Source organism: Musa acuminata, chromosome BXJ2-1 (genome assembly GCF_036884655.1).
Source record: "Musa acuminata AAA Group cultivar baxijiao chromosome BXJ2-1, Cavendish_Baxijiao_AAA, whole genome shotgun sequence".
In the NCBI taxonomy this organism is placed as follows: Eukaryota; Viridiplantae; Streptophyta; class Magnoliopsida; order Zingiberales; family Musaceae; genus Musa; species Musa acuminata.
Window position 1 is genome coordinate 12,242,419 of NC_088338.1, and position 20,948 is coordinate 12,263,366.

Genomic DNA, 20,948 nt, shown 5'->3' on the forward strand with positions numbered 1-20,948 from the left:
CGATAGACATATATATTAGAAAACATGATTCTGCGTACTAATTCCCGTAAATTGGAAGTACACTAAGGTCCTTTTTAGCTACAGCATGTAGGAGTATAAAGTATGTTTTGTATATACACCATGTAGTTGTGACAGCATGTCGGATTTCATCATTAGATTTCATTTCGAGATAAATCTTTGAGAGAGCCAACCAATTAGTACCTATCAATTGGAAGAAGATACAAAAGCAGAAAATAAATCCACATGAGAAGAGACACTTTCAGATTTAAAATTTTCCTTTTTGTTACAAAAATTTATAATCGATTTTCTCTTCAAATTTATTATAATAAAAAAAACAGCTTGAACTCTGCATCTCCTTTATATTCATATTTTTCTGTTGTGGTTAATTTATTTCTAGAAATTAATTGAACGATTAAATCGATGAGCTGGGTCGGTCTGTCACAATATTAAGTTCTTCATGACATGGGCCTCTTGCCGAGGCTCTTAATGTGGGTGGTTGTGAAATCTCCTTCTTTTATTTTAATGTGGTAGACCCAGGGAGACCTTGACATTGAATCAAGGAGTTGATTGTTGGTGTGCAATATGGCATCGAGGGAGGGCACACTCTGTTCGCAACACCCCGCTCCGTCCTCTTTAATGTCGTGGCTTCATGTGAAGTAACTTTGTATTGAAATCTACAGAATTTAAATTTAGCACACAACATATATACACTCTAGCAAAAATCTTTTCTCAGTCGCCAGATTGTTATTTGATTGTTAATTAACATTATTATTATTATTTATGAAAACTTTATTCAAACTAGCTAATGCTAAAATGTTGATCTGTTATTTCTTTTTGTTGGTTCAAGAGTGGATAACAAAGAGAGGGAGCAACCTAGACTGGGCAAGATGTGCTGAAGGATTTATTGCAGGGCCGGACTTGCTGGCCGCCCAGTCCACAGACGTCCGTTCGCGGGAGCCACACAAACTGTTTTCTTTAGCCCCCACTTGATTGGGTTCCGTGAACCAGTGGATACGCGATCCGTCATTACCGATCGACCCGCCGCCAGTATCGCGGGTCGCATTCGGGTGCCGCACGAAGCCAAAGAGCAAGCCGCCGTAGCGGGCGTTACGTTCGACAGGTGAGACGCATCGGCGGGCGACGGTAACCAAGCGCGACGTCTTTCGGGGGGGGCATTCTGGGTATCTTGCTCCGCTACGACTCTGCTTTCGACGCCGGTGCCACCCCGCCAGTACTCAGTTGCGAGTTGGAAGGAGACGAAGGCCGCCCTTATAACCACCCTCCTCTCCTCCCGTCTCGTCTCTCCCACTACCGACGACCATTCACTGTTCTCTCTCTCCTTGTCCTCTCTCTCTCTCTCCCTCCCAACCCTGAGAGAGAGAGGGAGAGAGACTTCGCTGCTTCGAGTCCATCCCGATCCGCCACGATGCGGTCAGGATCGGCGAAGCCCTCGCCGCTCGATCTCCTGTCGGCCATCCTCCGCGGCGATGGCCTCCCTCCTGGGACCGGCGCGGCGGCAGCGATCGCCGAGAACCAGCAGCTCCTCGCCATCCTTACCACCTCTGTCGCCGTGCTTGTTGGGTGCGCGTTCATGTTCTTCTTCCGACGATCGCTCGGCAAGAAACCGCCCTCGCTGCCGAAGCCGCTGGTGGTGAAGGTCCAGCCTGAGGCGGAGGTTGACGACGGGAAGAAGAAGGTCACTGTCTTCTTTGGTACGCAGACCGGGACGGCGGAGGGGTTCGCTAAGGTTAGGGTTTGATCGCAGAGGATTCTATTCGAAGTAATCTTTTCCAAATTAGCGTCTTTAACCTTTTTTTCATCTTCTTTTTTTCTCCTCCGTATCAGGCGCTCGCGGACGAGGCTAAATCGCGATACCATAATACCGCATTTAAAGTGGTTGATCTGGTAAGATCATTTTTCTGTTATTGAGATACTTCGAGAATTCTTATGGATGATCTTTGACGACTTGATATTAACCGTCTGTACTTTCTCAAAACATAGGATCAATATGCTGCTGACGATGATGAGTACGAGGAGAAGATGAAAAAAGAGACCTTAGCTTTGTTCTTCATGGCCACGTAAGTTGAGAACAATGAAACTATTTACCTTAGGATATCAGTTTCCTCCTAATTTTAATGTGATGACTACAGGTACGGAGATGGAGAGCCTACTGATAATGCTGCACGGTTCTTCAAATGGTTTACGGAGGTTGAGAAACATGCCGATTTCATTGAAGTTTACCCCTGATAATTGCGGATGTATGATGTGGTCATGGGTTGTTGATTGATTACAGGGGAAAGAGAGAGAAAATTGGCTAGAAAATCTTCAGTTTTCTGTGTTTGGCTTGGGCAACCGACAATATGAGCATTTCAATAAGGTTTTATTGTAATCAACTTATTGCATATCTTCTTGTTTTGTGAATTCCTTGCTGACATATGTTCTCCTTATGTTCCCGAAACTGAAAAAGGTTGCTAAGGTGGTTGATGAAATGCTTGCTAACCAAGGTATACTCTTTTGACTGTTTAAAGTCACTACTTCTGTCATTTGTTCTGTGAGTGTTGTTCATGTTATATAATGTGTTGCTTTCATAAGTTGTAAACACCTTTTGTTTGTTTTTATCCATTTCAAAATCTTTTATTTTTTTATTGGTAGCTTTGATGTTTTTCATGATTTTATCCATCAGATGTAATTTTTTTTTTCTGTTGATGACTGACCTAATGGATCGAGTAATGTGTATATCTCATTCCTTGAAGAAAGTTTAACTTGCACTTTAGAAACTATGCTAGTTGGAAAAGATATGAAGTTTGCCTTTTGATAATTATAAGTCATGGTTATACCTCATTTGGAGTATAAAATGAACGTCAAGGGACATTTCAGGAGTTTGATAAATGTTCTATCTGTTAATTCCATCATAATGTTCATATTAATTTGTCACATAAGTCATTAAATCTGCTAATTGAAATTCTAGCTCTCAATGTCCAATCACATGTCTCTGAATTTAGATAGAATTGTTAAATAGATTCAACTTTTAATCTATGGGTACTTGCTGATTTCCTATGTTCCCCTCCTGGATCTTGATTCATTCTTCTAATGTTGATTATATTAGCATCTTATGCTAACATAATTTGGACTTTGTTTTTGACTAATTTGTACTCTATATTTATTTAGTAATATTGTATATGTTCTGTTTGTTTTTGTGTTTAAAATTGTAAGGGAAGCTGGCAGTTATATATAGATGACAATGGTCACAATTACTTGTTTGTTTTTTGTTTTTATTTTTTGTAAAGGATAAATGGCCAAGGCGGGGATTCGAGCCTAGGACGTTACGATATTCAAAGTTTTTACCAACTAAGCTAGTTGATATCTTCAAAAAAAGTTACTTGTTTTCTTACACTTCAATAAATGTATTTAAGTTGTTTATTGCTCGTTTTAATGCGACCAACAGTTACATGTTATGGCTGTTATAAATTTGATGGAGATGTATTACATTGTACTACTGCAGAAATCACTGGTGAAACAGCAGTTGACCCATTGTTCATGTTAGAATGACATTGATATGAACTGCAAGCAGTGCAATGGATTCCGTGTAATTCAACCCCCATTGATCAATTATTCCTCCTTTTCTGATTTTTATTCTGATATTGAATCACCATTAAAGAAGACACTTAGGAAGCATTTTTGTGTTTGCTTTTTAATTGAAGCATGACTTTTGACTTGAAAATTTTTCTTTTAAGCAATTATTTTAGTCTTAATGGATTGTGATGAGTGTCAGACTCATTTAAACAGCTGTTCATAAATGTGGTGACGTTATATATATATATATAATGGAAGACATTTTGTTCCCATTTTTCTATTTAATGCATGGTAATTACTTGATTTGTGGTACTCAAAGCTGATTGCTTTTCCCTCCTTTTGTTCCATGATAGGTGGAAAGCGTATTGTTCCCCTGGGCCTGGGTGATGATGATCAGTGTATTGAGGATGACTTCACTGCATGGTATGAATTATGAACAATACTTTTACATATCCTTTCATCTCTTTTTTGTTGTACTGGTTTATTTCGTTGTTCACTCTAATGATAGAGATGTTATATTGCCAGGAGGGAACTTCTCTGGCCAGAGTTGGATCAGTTGCTTCGGGATGAAAATGATGTTTCAGGTGCATCTACTCCTTATATGGCTGCTGTTCCTGAATACCGAATTGTCTTTGTCAAGCCTGAAGAAACTTCTTACCTTGAAAAGAGTTGGAATCTTGCAAATGGCCATGCTAGTCATGATATACATCATCCATGCAGGTATAAGTTTTTATATTCACAAGTTCCATGTACCAACAGTAGGATTAATTAACCTATGGAATGCATAACTAACACAACATGTGGTCCTTCAAGGGTTAATGTGGCTGTGCGGCTGGAGCTTCATAGTCCAGCTTCAGATCGATCCTGCATCCATTTGGAGTTTGATATTGCTGGCACTGCTCTTACGTAAGATTACTTTAATTTAGAATGTCATTGTGAAGCATGACCGTTTATTGATTGCTGTGCAGTTATATGCATCTTGTTTGATTAACTAAATACATTGATGTGCCAATTTGCTTGGCGGGACAATAACCAACTTATATTTTGAAAATTTTGTTTTGTTTGTCCAAGCAGCTAATCTGCATAAATGCTGTCTAATAGTCCGAAGCATATGTTGTAAATCTATAAATATTCATCTAGAGAGATGAAGGAGGGTGGGGGTTTCTTTGATATTATTTTGCATCCTTTTCTGATGTTTTGCTTGTTTCCTACTACTAGAACCAATTTCACTTTGCTAGATGGACCTGCATGTGCCCACTGAAGCATTTTGACAATTTTTTTCTGTAAGTGCATTGAAGATTGTCAATAATCCTCTGCTCCCCATCTAATCTAGTATTTTCAGTGAATACTGTATCGATGAAAGAGTAAATTGATATGAGAGAAGCTTAATTCACAAAGGAACTGTTTTCTGCTGAAACTATTTGGGACCCTTAAATATGTGGATTTTCTGGTCAATATATGTTCATCCACATGGTTCTGGCAAACGTCACTATCAAATGACTTATTTTGGCTTAGTGGGTATAATCTCCATGTTATTGTAATTGTAACAAGCATCATTCTTCATTTTGCTTACAGAAGGTGAAACATATTTTGCGTGCTATTTGAATTTTCTTAATCTCCACTTGGTGCTGAATATGCTAATCTTTGCAGTGGTAGCATCAGCTTACCTGCTTGCCCAGTTTCATATTTCTTGAGCATTAAGAAAATATCATATGAGACCTAATAGTTTTATCAATCCAATAATGTTTGATTTCAAACCTGTAAATTTTGTTGGTTATTCTTAAAATCATCAAGTATCAAACCTCATTTTTAAGTGATTACTGATTTTATGTACTCCATACAATCTTGTTATTTACCATGCTAAGGCCTGTCAGTTTCTTTACCTTTCCCATTTGCAACAGTGAATGGTCAAAAAGTTCTTTTTGTGTATCTGATATGATTCAGTTTTCCTTTACGTAACTGCTAAATTTGAGTTTTTGTACTAAATTTGAGTTTTTGTACATGAACTGCACACTACCTGCTTTTATTTTTAGTCTCTAGGCTTCTGCTTGATGGTGTCCATTATTTGAAGTAGGCAAATTGCTAGTTTAAGTTTGACCAAATATTGCTGGTCTGGTTCTGCCTAACCATTGGAAAGACTCATTTACTAGGTATGAAACGGGAGATCATGTTGGGGTATTTGCAGAGAATTGTATTGAGACTGTAGAGGAGGCTGAAAGGTTGTTAGGTTATTCACCAGACACATTTTTCTCAATCTCTGCTGACAAGGAGGATGGTACACCACTTGGAGGAGGCTCTTTATCACCTCCTTTCCCGTCTCCGTGCACCTTAAGAACTGCACTTGCTCGTTACGCTGATCTTCTAAATTCACCCAAAAAGGTGACATCTTTTCCTTTGTACAATTTATGATGTCTTAATCTGGACTTCATGTTTAAATTCTTTGTACATGATATGTACAGAGTGCATTAGTTGCCTTAGCTGCACATGCTTCAGATCCCAGTGAAGCTGAGCGACTTAGATTTTTGGCTTCCCCAATTGGAAAGGTTAGCATACATTCCGAGGCTGTAATAGTCTTCTGTAAGGGTTTTGTATTTCTTACTCCATTATTCTTGTGCAGGATGAATATTCTCAATGGGTTGTTGCTAGTCAAAGGAGTCTCCTAGAAGTTATGGCTGAATTTCCCTCTGCAAAGCCTCCACTAGGAGTCTTCTTTGCTGCAATCTCCCCCCGGTTGCAGCCTAGATATTATTCAATATCATCTTCTCCAAGGTAATAATTAGTTTTAAAACTTTTCATGATTGCTTCAGATGATGTAACAGACTTAGAGTTGATTATTCATTTCTTTCAGGATGGCACCAACTCGAATACATGTGACGTGTGCATTAGTACACGAGAAGTTACCAACTGGGAGGATTCATAAAGGGGTCTGTTCAACTTGGATGAAGGTAATTTCTCATGTACATTTACTTTTTTATTTGCCTTTATTGAATAATTGAGCTGAGCTTGCTGGCAGTCTTCGACTTCTTGATGGATAGTTATTTTCTTTTTGATGTCATTTTATATCCTTCTGATCAGTGCCTAATTTTCTCTTAAGAATGCAAACCAAGGCATAAGTCGCAACTTAGATTGTTCTGTATATGCCTCTCCCGAATTAACCTTCTGATCAGTGGGTATGGCATATATCTTTTATGCATTCATATATCTTTTGAGCATTCAAAGCATTCTTCAGTTGTAGGTTAGATTGTTAATATATAATTTGCCATTTTGCCTCTTGGTACAATTAACCTTCTGATCAGCGCATATAGCATTTTTCCTTCAAGAACTCAAAACAAGCCATCAGTTGCAGTGTTGTGGAATGTGGATCAACCATATTGTGCATCAGTATGGATAAATTCCACTGAATCGACGTAACCGATAATTATCCTAACTATATTGTTTGAACATTTGTTCAGGGAAGAAGAGAGAGCTATTGGAGACTTTAGTTACTATCTAGTTTTCTTACCTATGAAAGCTTTTGTAAGAATGTCTGATTGAACTCATTGAACAATGTGTCCAAGACATATAATGAGAACCGTGAAGCTTGATGGAAACTACGGAACTGGATAGGACTGCCTGAATTGAACTCATTGAACATCGCTTCTAAGACGTAAAACTAAAATCATTAAGCTGAATGCAAACTAAGAATTGAATAGCTGACTTGAGCATTGATCCTCTTATACTGAGTCCTGTGTTCTTGTAATTTAGTCCTTGGTCTCATAAGGTCTTCAACTGACGTATAGCAACTGCTGGTGTCCATTTTTCCTTGGTTCTTTTTCATGTTACTTCACCTTTTAACTTCTTATTTGTACAGAAATCTATTCCATTGGAAGAGAGCCAAGATTGCGGCTGGGCTCCTATATTTGTGAGACAGTCAAACTTTAAACTGCCTGCAGATCCTTCTCTGCCCATCATCATGATTGGGCCAGGCACAGGGTTGGCACCCTTCAGAGGCTTCTTGCAGGTTTTTATTTAAGAGTCACATTTCTGCAAATACACTTTACAGTTCTTCTTTCACTTGAATACATACATTCTTGAGAGGAATAGTTGTTTTGATGACTTAATTTCTTGCCGTTTTTAGGAGAGGGAGGCATTAAAAGAGTCTGGTGTGGAGCTTGGTCATGCTATTTTTTTCTTTGGATGTAGGAACCGCAAAATGGTGCTGATAACATATAGTGCATTGAATAAAAGTTTAGAATGGATAAAATATTTTATTTTCTCACTTTGTTTATGCTGTGTTAAATTTGCAGGACTTCATCTATGAGGATGAGTTGCACAATTTTGTTGATAGAGGAGTACTGTCTGAGTTGATTGTTGCCTTCTCTCGTGAGGGTCCAACCAAGGAATATGTGCAGCATAAAATGACTGAAAAAGTTGGATAAACTTCTGCTATCCTTCTTCATATAATTTTGGAGTCAGTTAGCTCTAAATTTAATATTTACATCTTTTTGCCAATAATCATGTGGCAAAATTTGCAGGCATCCAGTGTTTGGAATATCATCTCCCAAGGTGGTTATGTTTATGTGTGCGGCGATGCTAAGGGTATGGCTAGAGATGTTCACAGGGTTCTTCACACTATAGTCCAAGAGCAGGTACAAACTCCGCAACCATGCTCGAAGTTTTGCATTGATTCGGATCTTTACTGTTCAATGTCATTAATTTGAGTTGGCATTGTCAAAATCCAGATTAGATTTGGTTGTTCTGGATACCTGCCAGGGGGAAAAGTTTCACTTATGGTCTTATGTACCTCAACTGAGCCTAGATTCCGGATACCTTAAAAACCTGAAAGCTACTTTTGTCAAATTAATTAACCAGAAGCTAAGCCAGTACTCTTGTGTACTGTCCAGCTTTGGGATAAGTACCTTTTGAATTTATCTTTTCGAACCAAGAAAAGATGAAGAGCTAAGGTAGTCGAGTTGGCATGATGCTTTAATAGTGAAAATGGATTAACACTACTTTTTGTGGTTTGATTGCTGGGCATTCAGCGTGATAGTCATGGATTCACAGAAGAAACTCCTCATAGGAGCATTATTGGCTGAACAAAAAGCATGATGGCTGGGCATTCAGCATGCTCTTTTCTTTCATCTGCCACCGAATATGAACCATCTCACATGAGAGAGCTACATTTAATGCTTGAAAGCCATCATTCTTAATTAGACTATTCTTGTGTTCTGTTTTTTCTTGGTGTCTTATTCAGTGCATTTTTACTCTGCTTCAGGGATCTCTTGATAGCTCCAAGACCGAGAGTTTAGTGAAGAGTCTACAAATGGAAGGGAGATATCTGAGGGATGTGTGGTGAGATGCTCCTTGTTGTTTCCCCCTTTTTTTGTTGGGGGAGGGGAGGTGGGGTGCGAAACCTGCAAGTCAAGGTTCTGGGGACACAAATGTATGTTGCCCCCTTTCCCAGCCTTTATAAACTGCTCTGTTTCCAAATTATGTTAATTCTTTTCTACCTTATAAGTAGAGTATCTTGTTCATGTATTACACATTTAATTCATATGGTTGCTAGGTTGATTTGATGGGGAAATAAGTAGTCAATATGTGGTAGGGGATGTGGGAGCACATGTATAATTGGACTGGCCTTACTTGTAAGAGCTATTCCAACCCAATGGGATCATGTCTGATGTCTTCCTCCTTGCTCTGGCATTCCTCAACATGTTTATGGAATTCAGGTATTCCAGTGCTTGCTTGTGATAGGAGATGATATATCGTGGGTTGGTAGCTTGTTGGTGAGATACTACAGTGATTTGAGGCTGACAAAAGACAATTCCAGCCCAAGTCGAAGGCCAACCACCATTAACTGCAGCACAGTATTGTGTTACTCTTCCGTATAATATTTGGTTCTCAAGTCCGCATCCCACCAACCCCTAAACCAATCCCATGTTTTCCGATCAACAATTAGTATGGACCCAATTTTATATATTTCATCTCCTAATTTAAATGTAAATTTTCTCGATCAATTTGATTAGGTTTAAACGATGGATGGGATCCAAAATTTTAAAGAAAAACATAAATGAATAATATTTGATACAATTAGTATTTTGAATCATTCAGGGCTCCAAAATCGTTTTTGATTTATGATTATAGAAAACAAGAATCATTGATTTCAAAATCATGATCAAGCTTATAAGGGACTAATATATATTAAAAGAAAATTATTAGGATATCTCAAACGACATCACAACATGATCACATGGAGAAAGAGCAAAAAAAAAAACCACAGATCAGAAGCTTGGAATGCGAGTCACATGTTGTGTCTCGAGATTAATACCCATCGATGTTGGGTTCAATTAGTCATAAATTTTTAGCAATTAAGCCAAAGAAAAGTCCTGCACACCTACCAACATGTTACGAGTCCACGGTCGGAAACAATTTTAGTATGTGAATCATCCAAATTATCATTGTGAAACTCGAACAATGACACCACATAAAAGTTTCAAGTGTCATGTGCTTTTTGTTCCTAATGCCACTCACCACCGTCCCCATGCAAAGAGCCTGACCTGTTCGGCATCTGGTCTACATGACCATGTTGCGTGTCCCAATATATTTCTATATCTGATCCCAAAAGTAACCGTGTCAGTGGCGAAGAGTACAACGAAAACTTTCTTGCATCAACATACCCTATACGTTGGGTTACACTATGCCTCTTCTGCCTGTACGTGCGTTATTGGTGTAGAAACTTCAACATCGTCTACTTTCATAAGTATTAATATGATCGTCAGATCTATCAGGTGATGAGGTTGTGGGAAACAAAAAGGAATCCGTCCCAACACACACCTCCCCCCCCCCCCCCCCACATTGTAACCTTTATTTTGCTCCAATTGTTTCCCTTTCCATCTTCGGTCCACATCAACTTCGTAACATTCCCATTAAGTGACGTGACTCGGTATTGCTTCCATAGCCTTAGTTGGTGCTTTGGTTGGACTTAACACGCACAATAATTTATCCCCAGTTGTTGGCGTGTCGGTGTTCGTTATCGTTACGTAAAGAGGAGGCGACCGCCATTTCCATGCTTCAAGATCCGTGCTGTGAAGGCCTTGAGCAACATGAACGGTGATCGATCATGTGTCTCCGCCCTAAAAAAAGCTAGATGGAGATGGCTAGTCGCAACGCGAACGAATCGAGCCCCTCCGATCTCCAATCGACGGCCATGATTCGTCAATGGTTGATGATCCGACGCGTGTGAGTCCCACAACCAAGCTGTCAACTCGCTGGCACGTCCACGTCACTGTCGCCGGTACCTGCCCTCACCGTCGTCCGTCCGATCGTTGCAAATGGTATCTAACCGACGGCTTTGATCGCTGTGGCCGGTTCGCTAGGTAAGAACCGGACCCTCGCGCACGCGTACGGAAGGGCGGCTCGGCCTCGTGCACACGTGGCGCCATCGCATCGGCTTGATCTATGTCTTCGGCGTCCACCGTTCGCTCATCTAATGCGGCATCCATTTCCTTAGTTCCTGTTTTACCCCTAGTATTTATGAGTAATCCCGTACACGTCCTTACCGACTCCCAACTCCCCCCATTCACTCCGCCGGTATATTAGTACCACCTCTTCCCCACCCCTCTCTTCTCCTTTCCTCAGGGGAGGGCGAAGAGAAGAGAAACCAGTAGAAGGAACCCTAGTGCAGCAATTAGAGCTCCTTTCTCTTCTCTTTCTTCTTCTTCTCGTCCAATCGCTACCGGGATGGGTTCAATTGCGCTCCCGGAGGAGACCATTTTCCGATCCAAGTTGCCGGATATCGAGATCACCAACGACATTCCCCTACACACCTACTGTTTCGAGCGGCTGGCCGAGTTCGCCGGTCGCCCCTGCGTCATCGACGGTGCCACCGGCACCGTGCTCACCTACGCCGAGGTCGACGCCGCCGCACGCGGCTTCGCCGCCGGTCTGTTCAGTGTCGGCATCGGGCGGGGCGACGTGTTCATGATCCTCCTCCGCAACTCCCCCGAGTTCGTTATCGCCTTCCTCGCCGCCTCCTACCGGGGGGCCGTCGCCACCACCGCCAATCCCTTTTACACCACCGGCGAGATCCACAAGCAGGCGGCCGGCTCCGGCGCCCGCCTCATCATCACCGAGTCGTGCTACGTGGACAAGATCCGGGAGTTCGCCGGGGAGCGCGACATCACCATCGTCACCGTGGGCGACGGCCCCGCCCCCGACGGCTGCCGCCTCTTCGCCGACCTCATGGGGACGGACGCGGGCGCGCTGTCGGCGGCGGAGTTCGACCCGGACGACGTGGTCGCGCTGCCCTACTCGTCGGGCACCACCGGGCTGCCCAAGGGCGTGATGCTGACGCACCGGAGCCTGATCACGAGCGTGGCCCAGCAGGTGGACGGCGACAACCCCAATCTCTACCTCCACCAGGACGACGTGCTGCTCTGCGTGCTGCCGCTCTTCCACATCTACTCCCTCAACTCGGTGCTTCTCTGCGGGCTGCGCGTCGGCGCTGCCATCCTGATCATGCGGCGCTTCGAGGTCGGACCGCTGCTGGAACTGGTGCAGCGCCACAGGGTGACCATCGCGCCCTTCGTGCCGCCCATCGTGCTGGAGTTCGTGAAGAGCCCGCTCGTCGATGGCTACGACCTGTCGTCGATTCGGATGGTCATGTCCGGGGCGGCGCCCATGGGGAAGGAGCTCGAGGACAAGTTCATGACCAAACTTCCCAATGCCCAGCTGGGCCAGGTAAGACTGCAGCCACACCACTTCTTCGGCTTAGTTAGTTTGGTAGACTGTCGGTATCGGAAAGGAAAAGATGAAGCTTTTTACGACGCCTTACCCCTGAGTCAACTCACCAACCTTTCCTTCATTTCCCCTGCTCCTGACTCGGTGGGAGACACTAAAGACGGAGGCGACGTGTCCCGCCCACATCTCCGATGATCTCGTGGACTCGTAAGGAATCGTACATGTGTCCCCGTCCTCATTACTTTGTCAATAATGATGAACCAAGACATGTGAATCGATACTACATCAACCCACGCATTTAGTAGATCTGTCGTCTGATGCAACCCATCGAGCCTCCCTCTTCCTTCCGTCTTGGGGTTCCCAAATTCAATTTGTTTACGCGGTTCCCAAACCGGGACCGGACTCATGTTTATATTATAGCCAGCAAACTAAGAAAGCCAGGTTAAGGACCACCGGATGAGACACTTTCTGACAGTTTGCATGCTCGAGTCCAGCTCAATCACACTACGTGAAGTTCTCCTTTGTGTGTCTGTCTTCTCCCGTTTCTTCTTCTTCTATTGGGTCACTAACGCGTGGGATCTGCTCCAAAACGATGCAGGGGTACGGGATGACGGAGGCGGGGCCGGTGCTTTCGATGTGCCTGGCGTTCGCGAAGGAGCCGTTCGAGGTGAAGTCGGGCGCGTGCGGCACCGTGGTGAGGAACGCGGAGATGAAGATCGTGGACCCCGCGACCGGCGCGTCCTTAGGCAGCAACCAGCGGGGCGAGATCTGCATCCGAGGAGCCCAAATCATGAAAGGTGATCTCACACACACACACACTCTCTCTTGTTTTATGATTGATCCCTTGGAATCACAAGTCGCATGGTCTTTACGATGCGACATCAAGTGGGTCACATGGCCTAGCACATCAGGAATCACTGTAGTGCACGTGGGGAGAAGTTTAGAATGACATGAGATAGGATGGAGACCCCACAGACGACTATAGGCAGATAACCGACATGCGGAGAGCCCTGGAATATATTCCTGTGTTTTCTTTTTTATTTATTATTTTTCTTTAAGAAATCCTAATAAATGAAAACTAACTAACAATCAATATTTCTATTTACTCTTAGAATATTAGTTTATTGGTGATGTATCTTTAACTTTCTTAATTTTTGATTTTAAATATTTTTTTATGCTTGAAATTTTAGTCCGATAATTATGTACTTGATCCATCCATCCATCTTTAGGTTAAGATTCAAATCCTCAAAAGATTAATCTTAAAGATGTTGGTCAGTTTAATTAGTAAAAGATGTTAGAAGATGATGGTTGACTTGTCCCACCAAAATTATTCTCGTGAGGAACATGTTTTCTTATGAGAGCAACTCCAATTCTTACACAAAAGATGGTGATTCTACACATAGATATCCTGATTGAAGGATCTCAATGCCATACACAGTCGGGGAGGATCGTCCCCGACTCACCACAGGAAATCATGTTGGTCCCAGTGCCATCATTGTCCTCCACTAATCCCATGCCAATCCGGGGACCACGGCACGTTGCTTTGTTGAAATGGACCAGCCAAATGATGGAACCTTCTTAGTATTAAAGAACTATGGCCACTTGCAACTAAAAACAGTGATCCATATGATCAAATCATTCTGGCCAAGTTGTTTCTCTGGTCAAAAAAGTATGTGATAGTGGAGTTGTGTTTTGAGATCTAGTAAAATAAGCTGAAATGGAAAGCTTTTGCTGGTGAACAGTTTGGGATGAGTCGATGCATGTGATATTATGTTTGAAGGCAAAGTTTAGCTCCCAAAATCCCTGTTCCAAAGTTCCAATCAAGTGTGTGCTATCCCAAATCGATCAATCATTTTGGTGACAGCTATAATTTAGTGTACTGAGTTAGGTCGGTTCACATGGGACGTATGCTGCATGATGGATATACAATTCAGCTATCCATGTGGCACTGAATACCATCTTAGGCTGATGGCCACCTTAGAGCATGGTTAAGTCATATGAGGTATTGGCTACTTGTGCTTATTCAATTTGCTGAAGTAAGAAAGCAGCATCATGTGAATCACAAGTCCATTTATTAATGATCTGAGGCATGCTGTTAGCTCCCATTTGGCAGGGTAGTCGTTAATAATTTTCTTAATACTTCTGTCTGAGCCAGCTCCCATTTTCCTCCTAAACATCATAACAATAACAAAAATACAACAGTAATTCTAACATCCTCAAGTTTATCACCACACTAGAAGTAGATAAAAACTTGAATTATTAGCTTAGACTTGAATAATTTTGGTTAGTGGTTCAGACTCATTAAGGTTAATCGATTGTTTATCATATCAAGCCAAGTTGTGACAGTAATAATGTAATATGTATATATATCCACTTTTTTTTTTCATTTGAGATGCATAAACTTATAACTTGTTAATAATAACTCTTAATCTTGACTAATATAATATGCAAGCTTGCTACTCGTTTGGGGAATTTAGGTAACATTATCAGCTTTGTGGGCTTTCAGTTGGTTCTGAGTGGATCTTACATCTGATCGTACTCTAACGTGAAATCGGATCATCTACCTATTTTTCATTTGAAAGAAACACATCATAGATTATGAGATTGCTACTGGTTGGATCTTGCACTGGGTCGTATTTAAAGGTGAAAGTTTTGGTAGACAATGTGCATTTTGGGTCTTCTAAGTTCTACCTACCACATATATGATGACATTTCAAGTGGTTAGCTAATGTGTGGGTATCATCTGCAACATGATATGTGAACTTGAAAGTTAGATATTTCTTGTGCATTTAATTTTGATGTCTACAAGTAACTACGTGATTTTTTCCACCAAGGTAGCATAGATTGCATTCTATGCCTATCTCTTGTCCTCGCAGTCTTGGTTTGGTGGAACTATTGTAATCAATCATTCTGGGCCAAACTAATCATACTTTCTCTTAACATATCTTCCTGTTTATTATCTCTGGACATATTTTCTCATAATATCTCCTCATTTTCATGTAAAAAGTCATATTTTCTCTTAATATCTCCTATTCATATGGTTTAATTATTTCCCTTTTATTCGTAAGGTTAGACAATTTGACCTTTTTTTTTTTTTTTTTTCATTTGCCTGTTGGAAATTCTAAATTAGATGAGGAATCTGAACTTATTATTTTTTTCTGCACACCATTTGGACACCAATACCTCAGTTCATTTAGTTCTAGCTTAATCTCAATATATATCACCTGTCTGTTTTAATACTTATGGATCTACTCTTTAGCCCATCTCTCACACACATGATTATTCTCTTGACAAACAAGGTGACGGTCGTAGTTTACAAGCTCGATCCTTAATTTACGGTCCCCTTCACCATTGCAAACTTTATCAAAATTATTTCTGAGAAAAGAAGGACAAGGATTTGCAAGCATAATCTCACTAATTTGATCTGATAACACTATGGAAAATTGGAGTTGATGCTCTCGAAAGAGAGCTTCCCCAATTAGGGAGGTCACTTGTATGACTTGCAACTTTGTACTCCATTGATGCTAAGAGAAGCGTTGCTTCACCAGGGATTATTAATGCATGTGGTAATTATACAGGTTATATCAATGATCCAGAGGCGACAAGGAACACCATAGACAAGGATGGTTGGCTGCACACAGGAGACATCGGGTATGTGGACGACGACGATGAGGTCTTCATCGTCGACAGGCTCAAGGAGATCATCAAGTACAAAGGTTTCCAGGTAGCCCCAGCTGAGCTTGAAGCTCTACTGATCACCCACCCTAACATCGCTGATGCCGCTGTTGTCCCGTAAGTCCTGCAACTCAAACATCACACTACAGCTCTTCCAGTACAATTCGGCATGAATGAAAAATGAAAATGTGGCTTGCAGGATGAAGGATGAAGCAGCTGGGGAAGTGCCCGTTGCATTTGTCGTGAGGTCGAATGGCTCGAAGATTTCCGAGGATGAGATCAAGCAATACATATCAAAACAGGTAAAAGCTTCAAGCACTAAACCAAGGCTTATTGTTTGTTAACTAGAAAATGAAAGGGGGTAAAAAGATCAGTAACTTTGATATGAAGAATCAGTCAGTTCTTGATTTTTCATTACATTGCATTAAAAGAAAGAAATAATAGTAATTCTAAATCTCAACATTGATTCAGATCCAAGACAATCTAAATAGATGCGTTTATTAACGGACAATAACTGAGAAGCATGCGACTCAAATTATTTGGCAGGTAAAAATAGTCCAAGAAACGGTTAATATGTATATGGCTTTTAGTGGCCAACAAAAGTAAACATGCAAAACTTAGAACTTGTAACCCTAATTGAAATGGCTACAAACTTGAGAATAAGTAATAGAGATTTGATCCAGTAGGGCTTCAGACTGGTTGGGAGATTGCTATAATTGCAATAAATTTTTAGCACTTGGGCTCCTTGTTTCCCTTGGAGTCTTTATCTCTGGAATTAATAGTAGTTCTCCTTGATTCTTAATGAATTGTTCTTAGGAAGCACAAATTATCTAAATCAAATCACTAATTTTGGAATTGCTTAAAATAGCTTAATTATTATTAATAATACATGATTGATTTTTTATTTTCTTTATAATATTTTAATCGAATTTGGATTCTCTCAGGTGGTTTTCTACAAGAGAATCAACAAGGTATTCTTCACGGAAACCATTCCGAAGGCACCATCCGGCAAAATCTTGAGGAAGGATCTAAGAGCAAAGCTAGCCGCCCAATTTCCCATCGGCCCATTTCCATGATCATCATCGAACCGTCCATTATACCATAGTCCACAGAGTAATCGATATCGTTATAAAGTTCCTTCTCCTTGTGCTCTCATGTGAGGACAAGAGGTCAGTGTAATATTATTATTAGTTGTTGTTCATGAAATATATGCTCCAAGTGAAACACCTATGAATTCTTTTAGACATGGTTTCATGTTGTTCACTAGATAGGTCCTGTCCGTCTTCTCATCCAGCTATAAATTACATTTTATTTGTTTTAAATTTGTGACTATGAGTTTGTATGTTGATATCGATAAGAGATGTCTTTCTTAAATGCAAAGGTCAATACAAGTTGTGTTTATAGTGTATAGTGTTTGTTCTATGAATGCAGCACTGAATTGTTGTGTTTCCTACAACTCCTATGGTCTTTCTTTTATGTCAAAAGGGGAACGACTGATTGATCTTTGGAGTGTGCAATGCTACCTTCGTCACATGAATAGTCCGTCATTTTGTCTTCGCATCATTTTTGTGTACTGTTGTTGTAAGTGACGAGGATTGCAGTAGTTTCAGTCTTTTTGTTTGTCATTTTGTGTTCCACAACTATTACAGAGACTTCGCAGGTCGTTCTGTCGATCCACTTATCAACCTGTGCTGTGGCAAGAAAATTCAAGACCAAAATCGCGGTACGAAATGTTAGCGCATTGTCACCGACTATTAATTAATGTAATTTGTATGCTTTTTAGTTTTATTCATGCCTTTGGAACCCTTGAGTGACACATAGCTAGATGGGGTTTCAAGGAAGCTGTCTTAGGTTAGTCCATCCCATAATTCTATAGCAATGTCATAGGGGCACTTGAGCACAAGGACTTTTGTATGTGATAGACTGCTTTGGACCCCTTGTCATACAATCATTCATAGCTTATAAAGTTTATATTTATATTTTGTAGTGATATCAAGCATTTGTTAAAATATTACTTGTGGGATCTCGAGTTTACGTTTCCATAAAACAATGACGATAGTTTGCTCATGCATTCGCGTGTTTTCTAGTTCAATTTTGATTTTTATTTGCATGTCTTCAGGGGACTATGCGAGATTATATGAAGATTAATTTTTTATGAACGGATACACAATGACACCATACGATTTAGGGTAAACTAGCTAGGTCTATGATAGATGGTATTAGAGTTAGATAAGCACATTAAGAAACACTTAGCATGCGATGTGAGGGACCTAGTTGGGTTGCATGGAGGGCAGTCTACATGCTCAATCGTTTGAGGGAAACAAGCATAGAGATGTAAGAAATAGAGTCACCTAAATTGGTAGGCATTCGAGATTAGACCCTTCACATGAAAAAGTGTCACAAGAATAAGAAAGTTGGAAAGGACACATAGCACACAAAGGTTGGAATGGTTGAGTTTAAGCTATTTTTGACATCGTCAACCTAACTTGATGATGTTTAATGCAAGCAGGGGCGCTTAGCAAAGAATAAGATATACAAATAGGGATAAGTTGATAGTGAATAAGATCGAACAAGTGAATGTTGCTATCAATGATGTAAAAGAAAACAGAATAAGTGCAAGGCTTATAACATGATTATGGAGGCTATGGGTGGGAGTTATAGCCTATCTTTCCATCAACTAAGAGAAAATTACTTTGAGAACACAGAGATATTGAAGTAGGTGGTCAAAAGGGGCGAGGAAGTGACGATAAGTCTAAATGAACTCAACTCCTCAAAAGTAAGCATTCATTAGAATGGAAGTGAACACGGAGGGAGTGTCACGATTTCATAGTGGTAGATTTGTCGATCACAAAGAGAAGGAACATGGATGTGAGATGACAAATCATAGGGGCATTGGCATAAGAGAATGCCATGGTACCATAGGAGCAAGACTTCCATGAAGCAACCGATCCCTTATTCTCATGGAGGGGAGTGTTATAACAGTAAAAGGAGACCGAGGCCATGAAAAATATAATGACGAAATTCAAGTACTAAGAGAAGGCAGAATGGTAATGGCTAGGAAATTTCATAAAACTTATGTTAAAGGACTTCTCATCAATATAACTGAAAGTAGGGGGACTTCGATTAATGTAGTGGTCATTGACCTAGGAACATAGTAGGTAGCATATGGTATTATATCCTTTTCTACTCAGATAGGTAGGGTGACGAAAACGATAAAGAAGATAGTCCCCTTTAAGATGATCAAATCTATCGTACGCTTGCTCTATTCATGATGAAATTTTGCTATTTTCAAGTAATACTTAATCTAAAAGTTTAATGGCAATGTGGAGATGAATTGTAGTAGCTAACTCAGTATGAGTCCAATACTTCAAGTTCTTCATAAGTGTGAGCAAATGATTGATGAGGGCTAATAACTAGTTTTATACATGAAGTATAATCCTGAAGGAGTCGGATAAAGCCAAGTAACCATGGTTTTCTTAACTTTTGAGAGAATGTGTAAAGTTATTTTAGTTATCCAATCGAAGAGCACTACACACTTTCAAAAATCCTTCGAAGAGTTTTTAGTGGCAAATAATAGTTGTGAAACCCTTATACCAATAATGATCTATTCTACCGAAGGTAACTTATTTATTTTATTTTCTAATAGAGTGATAGTCAAAAGCTAAAATGATGAAAACTTACTTTGACATGACAACTAAGCATAAGAGGAATTCACAAGCAAATCTTGTAGAGAACAAGACCTCAAAACTTCAAATTTTGTGAGGCAATGCTCATGAAAACTCTAATAAGTACTCTAATAAGTATCCATTTAGTTCACTTGATATTGAATCTCAGATTTTGATGATGAAATTAATTATAAATTGTTTGATCTAATCTATATGTTGAGAAAAGCGTGTAGGATTAATTACGATTGCAATAAGACATAAAGCAGGTGTTGTGCTGAAGTCAAGATCGAGATCTCGTTGAGAGTTTAAGAGTTCGTTGGAAGTTCGGACATTCGTCGGAAGTTCTACCGGAACTAACCAAGAGGTCCAAGAACTTGCCAAAGAAGCTCGTCAAAACTCGCTAAGAAGATCATTGTAAAGTCTAGGAGCTTTACTGGGAGTTCGTCGGAAGTTTGTCGAAAGCTCACCGGAAGAGCAATTGACGTACTGGAACAAGAATGCTTTGTCAATTGTCTTAATTATTATAGTTAGTCCATAAATTGAGTTAGGATTGGGAGGTAATCATACTAACTTAACTAGGGGCTAATTGGGCCCTTAATAGGGCTGAATTGGGCTGGATTGAACAGCCCATTCAGCCCTTGAAAACATGGCCGGCGGTGGCAACGCTTGGGAGACCCAATCTCCCAGGTGGTCTGGGCAGTGGTATCGTTGGCAATAAATATTGCCAGCAGTGGTACCACCCCTGTTAGGCGGTGATACTGCCCATTAATGGCAATGGTACCGCTAGCATCCCAAAATCCAAGGATTTGAATTTTTTGGCTCCAACTTTTAAAATCATTGAGGCCTATAAATACCCAACCCTTTTCTGCATGAAAGGGTAACAAAGTGTTATTATATGTGTGAAAAATTAAGTGTTTGGGGTGTGAAAAGCGTTGTAAAAGTGAGAAGAATTCTCCTCCTCTCTCTCTTAGCCTTGTAATCATCTAAGAAAGAGGAATGAGACTTGTAAAGGTTGTCTCCTAAACCCGACAAAAGGAGAAAGAGCTATAAAAGATGGTTGGTCTTCGCCTATTAAAGGAAGGCCTTTAGTGGATGCCGGTGACCTCGACGAAGGATGAATCCGAAGTGGACGTAGGTCTCATTGACCGAACCACTCTAAATTCTGGTTTGCTTTTCCTTTTGTGTAATTTACTTTACTGCAAACCTCCTTGAGCTTCTCCTTACATTCTTACTAAAGTTTTAAGTTCAACATCTTTCCGAAACGATTTGAATCGAGACGAACTATATACGAAATCGAAGAATTTTCTACTGCATTAA

At 40.6% G+C, this 20,948-nt stretch overlaps 2 protein-coding genes across 2 annotated transcripts; both read left to right on the forward strand.

Annotated features, from left to right (window-relative positions):
- The first annotated feature begins 1,286 nt into the window (after positions 1–1,286).
- On the forward strand, positions 1,287–9,245 carry LOC135598955 (NADPH--cytochrome P450 reductase 3-like). The gene is made up of 18 exons (XM_065093489.1): positions 1,287–1,747; positions 1,846–1,905; positions 2,002–2,078; positions 2,151–2,208; positions 2,294–2,377; positions 2,468–2,504; positions 3,927–3,996; positions 4,099–4,293; positions 4,387–4,479; positions 5,724–5,952; positions 6,033–6,116; positions 6,191–6,342; positions 6,422–6,518; positions 7,424–7,573; positions 7,691–7,768; positions 7,860–7,982; positions 8,088–8,201; positions 8,828–9,245. Exons 1-18 carry the CDS (start codon positions 1,427–1,429, stop codon positions 8,906–8,908), a joined length of 2,103 nt encoding a protein of 700 aa, XP_064949561.1. The 5' UTR covers positions 1,287–1,426; the 3' UTR covers positions 8,909–9,245.
- A 1,907-nt stretch (positions 9,246–11,152) lies between these two features.
- LOC135598956 (4-coumarate--CoA ligase 1-like) lies at positions 11,153–17,374 on the forward strand. Its single transcript, XM_065093490.1, has 5 exons — positions 11,153–12,291; positions 12,890–13,088; positions 15,870–16,083; positions 16,166–16,268; positions 16,911–17,374. The coding sequence occupies exons 1-5, from the start codon at positions 11,293–11,295 to the stop codon at positions 17,040–17,042; spliced, it is 1,647 nt and encodes a 548-aa protein (XP_064949562.1). The 5' UTR covers positions 11,153–11,292; the 3' UTR covers positions 17,043–17,374.
- Positions 17,375–20,948: the final 3,574 nt, after the last annotated feature.

Bases quoted from the DNA above. Each gene is read 5' to 3' on its own strand.
- LOC135598956 (XM_065093490.1), top strand. From the start codon at position 11,293: ATGGGTTCAATTGCGCTCCCGGAGGAGACCATTTTCCGATCCAAGTTG. The intron at 13,089-15,869 runs GTGATCTCACAC...GTAATTATACAG, and splicing joins AGGAGCCCAAATCATGAAAG to GTTATATCAATGATCCAGAG. The intron at 16,269-16,910 runs GTAAAAGCTTCA...GGATTCTCTCAG, and splicing joins AGCAATACATATCAAAACAG to GTGGTTTTCTACAAGAGAAT.
- LOC135598955 (XM_065093489.1), top strand. From the start codon at position 1,427: ATGCGGTCAGGATCGGCGAAGCCCTCGCCGCTCGATCTCCTGTCGGCC. The intron at 2,209-2,293 runs GTTGAGAAACAT...GATTGATTACAG, and splicing joins TCTTCAAATGGTTTACGGAG to GGGAAAGAGAGAGAAAATTG. The intron at 2,378-2,467 runs GTTTTATTGTAA...AAACTGAAAAAG, and splicing joins AATATGAGCATTTCAATAAG to GTTGCTAAGGTGGTTGATGA.